This window comes from Myxocyprinus asiaticus, chromosome 39, assembly GCF_019703515.2.
Source record: "Myxocyprinus asiaticus isolate MX2 ecotype Aquarium Trade chromosome 39, UBuf_Myxa_2, whole genome shotgun sequence".
NCBI lineage: Eukaryota > Metazoa > Chordata > Actinopteri > Cypriniformes > Catostomidae > Myxocyprinus > Myxocyprinus asiaticus.
Window position 1 is genome coordinate 34,156,395 of NC_059382.1, and position 7,546 is coordinate 34,163,940.

The following is a 7,546-nucleotide window of genomic DNA, read 5'->3' on the forward strand; positions in this document are numbered from 1 at the left end:
AAAAAGACGGTGTGGTTGTTTCAAGGAGCACAATACTTGTTTACCCCTCTCCAAACATAGCGCTTATGGTTGTGACCATAAAACTCTTTTTTTTGGTCTCGTCACTCCAAATTACAGTGTGCCAGAAGCTGTGAGGCTTGTCAAGGTGTTGTCGGGCATATTGTAACCGGGCTTTTTTGTGGCATTGGCTTCTTTCTGGCAACTCGACCATGCAGCTCATTTTTGTTCAAGTATCATCGTATTGTGCTCCTTGAAACAACCATACCATATTTTTCCAGAGCAGCCTGTAAATCTCCTGAGGTTACCGGTGGGTTTTTCTTTGTATCCTGAACAATTCTTCTGGCAGTTGTGGCTGAAATCTTTCTTGGTCTACCTGACCTTGGCTTGGTATCAAGAGATCCCTGAATTTTCCACTTATTAATAAGTGATTGAACAGTACTGACTGGCATTTTCAAGGCTTTGGATATCTTTTTATATCCTTTTCCATCTTTATAAAGTTCCATTACCTTATTACGCAGGTCTTTTGACAGTTCTTTTCTGCTCCACATGGCTCAGTATCTAGCCTGCTAATTGCATCTACGTGAGAGCTAACAAACTCATTGACTATTTATACACAGACACTAATTGCAATTTAAAAAGCCACAGGTGTGGGAAATTAACCTTTAATTGCCATTTAAATCTGTGTGTGTCTATAACAAGGCCAAACATTCAAGGGTATGTAAACTTTTGATCAGGGCCATTTGGGTGATTTCTGTTATCATTATGATTTAAAAAGGAGCCAAACAACTATGTGATAGTAAATGGCTTCATATGATCACTATCCTTAAATAAAAAACAGTTGTTGTTTTTTTTTTTTTTTTTTTTTTTTTTGCATGATCAGTCATATTTTCAAAATCAATGCCAAAATTTCACAATTTCTGCCAGGGTATGCAAACTTTTGAGCACAAATGTATGTAGAGGGTATGTTAGACCCACTTCAATTTGCCTATTGAGCAGGGAGGGGGGTTGAGGATGCCACACTTACTCTTTTAAATCTTCTACTTCAACATTTAGTGTCACCTAAAACTAGAGCTTGGCTTCTTTTTTTATTGATTTTACATCTGCTTTTAACACTATACAACCACTTGTGTTTGCAAAGAAGCTTGTTGAACTGTTCAGTTTAAATCATAACCTGGTAGGTTGGATGGTGAACTTTTTTTATCGAATAGGACTCAGTGTGTTAGAGTTGATGGTATTCTATCTTCCAAGTTACAGTATACTCCTCCACAGGTTCCCCGCAGGGGTGTGTCCTCTCTCCCCTACTTTGCCTATTTTCATACACACTTTTACAATAATTAATGTAGAAAATATAAATACTAAAGTTTTCTGATGATACAGTCATTGTGAGTCTCTTGAAAGATGATGAGGAGTCTCATGGACCGGTTGTGGAGGACTTTGCTTCTTGGTGCAGTAGTAGTTGTTTAATAATACATACTGCCAAGACAAACGATATGATGATAGATTTTGGATGGTCTGCCACCTCTGTCAGTCATACAACTATACGGGGGGGGGGGGGGGATATTGAGACTGTCTCTGAATATAATATTTGGGGACAATTGTGGATAACAAACTGAATTTTGATTCTATACTGATGCAATCTGTAAGAAGGTTCAGCAGCGCCTGTTCTCTTTAAGGAAAATGAACTCTTTTAAGGTATGCAGTGTATTAATGACATTATTTTGTCGTAGTTTATTGAATCTGTTATTTTGTATTGTGTTGTGGTGTGATTCAGTGATATTACTTTGAGTAGTAAAAATAGGCTAACAAGGCTAATTAAAACTGCTTCCATGGTGATAGGAGTGCAAAAAGTTCAGCTAAAGGAAATGTATTACAAACGAGTCATAGAGAAAGTGCATACAATACTGAATTGTCCAAACCATCCACTTTACAAAGAAATTGTTCTTATGCCATTAGGGCATAGATATAGAATGCCAGAAGGAAGAACTAAAAGATTTAGAAACTCGTTTATCCCTGTAGCAGTCAGTAGTTTAAACTCATTGTAGTTTGTGACTCAGTTATTTTAATACATTTTATTGGGTAGAAATTATGAATTTTATTTTTGTATATCCTGACAAATCAATATTGCTCTTGACCTAAATATTGATCTCTTTTTGCTTTTTGTGTTGTAATGACTTGTGTGTTTGGATGTTTTAATGTGACACTTGTGCAAATGATATTTCCCAAAGGATAAATAATAAACTGAACTGAACTGAAACAGTATTTTTTCATTCCGTTTTCGATGTTCTGCGGTTTCCTTTCCAAATGATAACCAGTTAGAACAAAATAAAAGAACGGCTAATAAGGTTTTTTTTTGTTTGTTTTTTTACGACAGTACTCTGTTAATGGTCGGTGGTATACAGTTGCAGTGTTGTCAGATCTCACAAGACAATCAAGCAACCTGATCTGGAAAAACAAGCTCAAAATAAGCGACTTGCCTCACCCAAAATAAGCTAAAATAATTTATTAAATGTTTTTACCATTTGGGTGCATTACATAGAAATCATAACAAGCATAGTAGAATACAGTAGCCTATATACAATGACATCTTTTCAATAAAAGTATTCTTAATATAAAACATATCCCCAAAATAGTTTAAATAGGCTATGCATCTGCCCATTTAAAATAAATTAATAGTTTAAATCTCTCTCTCTCTCCAACTGTACATGCATAGGCGCATTTGGACCAAACGTCATGCGGGCCCAATTACTTTTATTGTTTTAAACAAGGTCTCTGGCTGTGGTCACAGCTTCAACAAGTCAACTCCGTCTTCCCATTGTGATCATTTCTGGTAGAATTGTGGGATACATTTTGACATTTTAGTTTAAGTTATAGAGGCAGCTTCAACTGAGGAAAAAATAATGGCTCCAGTGTACAACACCACATAGTTAAGATGGAAAAATATTCAATTTTGTCAGCTCCATCAGAATTTCCAGAACAGAGTGAAATCAGAATAAATGGGTATAGAATGTATTTGATCACTTAGCTCATTTAGGCCTACTGAACACCATTGCTAGATAATTACTTTACACTCTTGTTGGATAGATCAAATTAAAATAGCATGCTTTTTAGTGTGTCTGACGGAGTTGACACAAATTACAGTATAAAATGTTAAGTTATGAACGTACATTTTCTGGAAAAAAAAAAAAAAAAAAATTTTTTTTTTTTTTTTAATAAAAACCTGTTCCCTTACATGGTTCGTTATCTGAGACCTTTGTCTACATTGCCCATTTCAAAGAAAAACAAGGATTAAAAAAAAAAAAACTTTTGTCCCTTATTCCAAGAATCAGTGATATTTCAGAATGAAAGCGTCCAATTACAGTGGATTATTGTGATAAAGCGATTAATATTCGGCTCGTCATGTGATGATGTGGCGGCATTTATTTCTGTTTAAAAGTTTATCAAGCCAAAAAATCTTTGAGCATTTTGTCAAACGATGCTACATTTTGTTTTGCTGCCCTTCATTTGTGATAGGCCGAAACACTGAAAAATAAGTAAATACTCATAAATAAATATTAAACGAATATTAGTTAGATGATTTTAAAGCGGATTGAATAAAACTGTTTAACGCTGCCAGTTCAACATTCAATGTGAAACCCAGAGGATAAAACCTCTTTTGGGCAACAGAGGGCGCCATAACTTGAGAAAAGTGTTATACCCTATGATCCCTTATTGGGTTCTATTGTTCCAGAGTTCCTCACCAGTTGAAGTGAATAGACCTACAATACATCCATATCCCTTTTTTAAATATGATTGGTATTCAGTTTGTTCTACATAGAAGGTTCACTGATCAACACACGCACAATAAAATATCACTGACATTGATCAAAAACAATATGCATACAACGAGATCATCTCTGTAATAGACATAAAGACCAGCTTTATTTTGTCTTTTTAATTTGCGAATGAACAGAACTTCGAGTGCCCCAGATTCATTACCAGAAAACAGACATCAAGTATCACGTGACGAGTAAACACTAATTTTAGCATATAAATTATTAACACAAGTTTCACTCTTGGCTGATTCAATTTAAGACCACAACTAAATATTAAAGTATTCATTAGAGTCATTTGTTTTAATTGTTTGTTGCTCTCCATTACATTTAGAAAATGTCTGATAGCTAATGTAATAATGTTTTTACCTTAAACATCCATAAGGCTTTAGTGTTAAAAAACATTGTACAATTCCTTTCTTAATTGCTGCATTTATGTTTTATTGCCTTTTATGATGGAAATTATCATGAAACATTTGTATATTACTACTATAAATATTGCCAATACAAGTATATTATGCACAATTTTCCCACCTCTTTGTTCATCTTTACCTACTTACCTTTTAATATATATATATATATATTTTTGTACATACATATTCTTTAAAATAACTTTATTCTTTATGAAAGTATACAGTAGTCCAGAGTACCAAAAACTTTAGACCATCCTCACTGAACTTTAGGCAAAGTAAATTCCTTCAAAAACTTTGCCTTAAGATAACTGTAAGTCATTAAAGATGAGTAAACATCAAAAAACAAACTATGAGCTATAGATGAACAAACAGTTTAAAATGAGAATGTAAACAGATTGTCGTGATTGCCACTATTTCAGGGTGTTTTTTGTTTCTTATCTAAATATGTCTATAAAAGTTAACCAACAAATAAAAAATAAAAAAAACAAGCAGAACCCCCTGAGATCTGTAACAAATTTCTCGATAGTTTTAAATCGCTAGTATTACCAGTAAATGCAGAACCCATGTTAAAGTTGTTTCAAGTATATACACACGTTAAAACATTACTGTGTCAATTTTTGAATATTTCCTTGTAGTTTTACATACAGGGAGCAATAAAATGAACTGCTAAGATCTGAGTAGTTTTGTTATTTTATGACTATTACAGTGAATTTATTATTATTTGTATTATATTATTTATCATTTTATTATTACATTTTGGAGATAGAAGGTCATCATAGACATCATAAACCTTTCCTTTAAAACAAAGAAACATTTTAAAAAGATCCATTAGCAAGTTTGGATGCAAATGTTTCAGGATCAAAAGGGCAATGACATTACAAAAACAGCATAAGCATTTTTGTTCTGAGAAAATATATCTGACTTAAAGAGATGGAAAGCTCCCTCTGTTGTATTCATTCGTCAGATCATAGCAGACCGGAGGTGTGGAGCACTCTGAAAAGAAGTTTGGAAAGGGAAGTGCACAAGGTGAACTCTGTTCCAGTGGCACAGTGCCAGTGAGGTCTATATGACTATAAAGATTTGGCTGCAGCATCCGCATGTCCACAGTCTTTTTTGAGGTGCCATTACAAGTACCCCAAGGCTCTGTGTACAAAAAACCACCAGTTACAAAATTGTGCGATTCATAAGAGACCGGTTCAGGGCCTACGGTCACCTCCTGTTGGATTCTGACAGGTGCCGTTTGGAATAGCTCCTGCTCCGAGAAAATGTTGCTGTAGTCAGGCCCAAGAAGCTCAAAGAACTCAGCTGCCTCTGGAGTCCCACGCTCCAGGTCTTTGAGCGACATGCCAGATGTAGATGTAACTCTCAAGCTGTTGGCCGGCTCTGTAAAGAAGGATGGTGGAAGGTTTCGGTGCCGCAGTGGGGGCTTCTTGGCCCTTTCTCCTCGTACATCCTTTGCTGGGTTAAAAAGGGCAGCCAGACTCTTGCTTTGCAGGTTGTTCTGTATCCCATCCTTCTTGGGTGGCGTTTTGCCAGGCAGGTTGCTGGTTGGGGTTTGGGGCAAACCTTGTCTCTTGCATGGCTGCTGGACTGGTGCTGTCCCTGGTGAGATGATACTAGTGCACCTTTTAATCTGCTTCTGCAGGTACTTGCGGTGGTTGACCTTCCTCTTGGACTTGACATGTTTGTCCAGTGCAAGTTTGATGTTACTGGATGCCGAGTCAATAAAGCTAAGCAGGTCTCTGGTGGTCTCCCGAAAGTCCCCTTCGCAATCCACCTCACCCAGAAGGCCCCCTTTCAGACCCTTATCCACCTCGTACTCCATGACTGAGCAAGGAAAGCAGAAGTTTAAGAACTGGGAGTTCATGATGGCAGCTTGAACAGCCATCTCGCTCTCCACCACAAGTGCAACACCTTCGCCCAAGATGTTTGCAATAATCCTCAAGAGATCCTCAAGACTTTCTCTAAAGCATATTGCTTATCTCCACTTCCTGGGTGGCTTGCTTACCCTTGGTCCTGCTTTGGTCAAACTCACAGTTCCTCTCCGCTCTGCTGAAAGCTGGAGTTTGGGGGGAAGGGAGGATTATTTTAGGAGGCAGAGCCAATGATGTCAGGACATTAAAGGGGAGTGGACGAGGGACTCTAGGACTTAACTCTTTGCTGATATCTGACCACCTGCAAGTAAGAGGGATTTGTTTGAGGCATCCCACTGAGCAACAAGACAATAGTCAACTGTCTTGGACACATTTTATTGTGCATGTACATGGGAATGCATTTGATTATATAAAGAGATCTAGTTGCTGATATTGTACCTTCATCAACTTGTTGGGTTATAAAGGCTAAGTTTTTATAAGATTTATAAAAACAAACAAGTCAAAGTTAAAAAATAAATAAATTGCAAAACTTGTTTTCAAATTAAACAGCTGGATTTTATTATTGGCAAGTAAGCAGACCAAAATCAGACATTTTCACATAAACTTATTTGCTAAGGGGGTGATAGGAGTCAGTTTAAAGAGAGGTCAATTTGAGGACTGTATAGTCTATGGTGGTTCAGGCCCTGCTAATTATTATGTGAATTTAAATAAACTTCTAGCAGCACAGCTGCCTGTGGCGAATTTGATCACTTTTAAATGACAAGCAATTAATGTGAATAATTTTAAAGATAATATTTATTTTTTATATACAAGATGATGTTTTTCAGAAAATGTTTTTTAATTATAAAATTTGAAATATAGAATAAAATGATACAAGTAATTATATATTCATGCAAGCTGTTTGATTTCCATTTTAGGTCATCCATTTAGGTTAGCAATCACAAAATCCACCATTGAATGCCTGCAAGTATTGTAAAAACTTGATCAAACTTTGACTAGCAAGATTATGTATGATAAGGGGCAGTGTGAATACTTACTTGCAGATATAAGCCTTCGGACAGGTACTGATGTTTTCCTGTATGCTCCTCTAACTTCCTACAAGTTTCTTAATCTGTTCATAGTGGAAGTTGATTTTACGTGCATTCCCGCACCAGTGGGAATTTTAGCCTCTGTCTGACAACTATTATAAGCTGCCTTTGACATACAGCTCTACATGGTCTAAATAGCTTCTATTCTTCCTCGAGCAGTGAAAGGGATCTTTGTGCCAGAGATTCATTAAACTGCACCTCACAGCCCCTTCGTAAACTGAGGCTCAATAATGAACAGTCGATTTAACTAGAAAGGCTGCCGGAGCTGTTAAATTAAAAAGGAATAAAGTGCAGTTCAAGCCCAGTGTGCCAGAAGAAATGTTAACCTAAAGAAATCCAGACTATGAGCAGAATAGCTGTTG

General features: G+C 36.3%; 1 protein-coding gene across 1 annotated transcript; it reads right to left on the minus strand.

The window, feature by feature from the left end:
- Positions 1–928: 928 nt before the first annotated feature.
- On the minus strand, positions 929–6,224 carry LOC127430131 (protein FAM181B-like). The gene has a single exon (XM_051679646.1). The coding sequence runs from the start codon at positions 6,108–6,110 to the stop codon at positions 5,145–5,147; it is 966 nt and encodes a 321-aa protein (XP_051535606.1). The 5' UTR covers positions 6,111–6,224; the 3' UTR covers positions 929–5,144.
- Positions 6,225–7,546: the final 1,322 nt, after the last annotated feature.

What these genes read in the sequence shown, in the direction of transcription:
- LOC127430131 (XM_051679646.1), bottom strand. Translation starts at nt 6,110, where the DNA reads ATGGCTGTTCAAGCTGCCATCATGAACTCCCAGTTCTTAAACTTCTGC.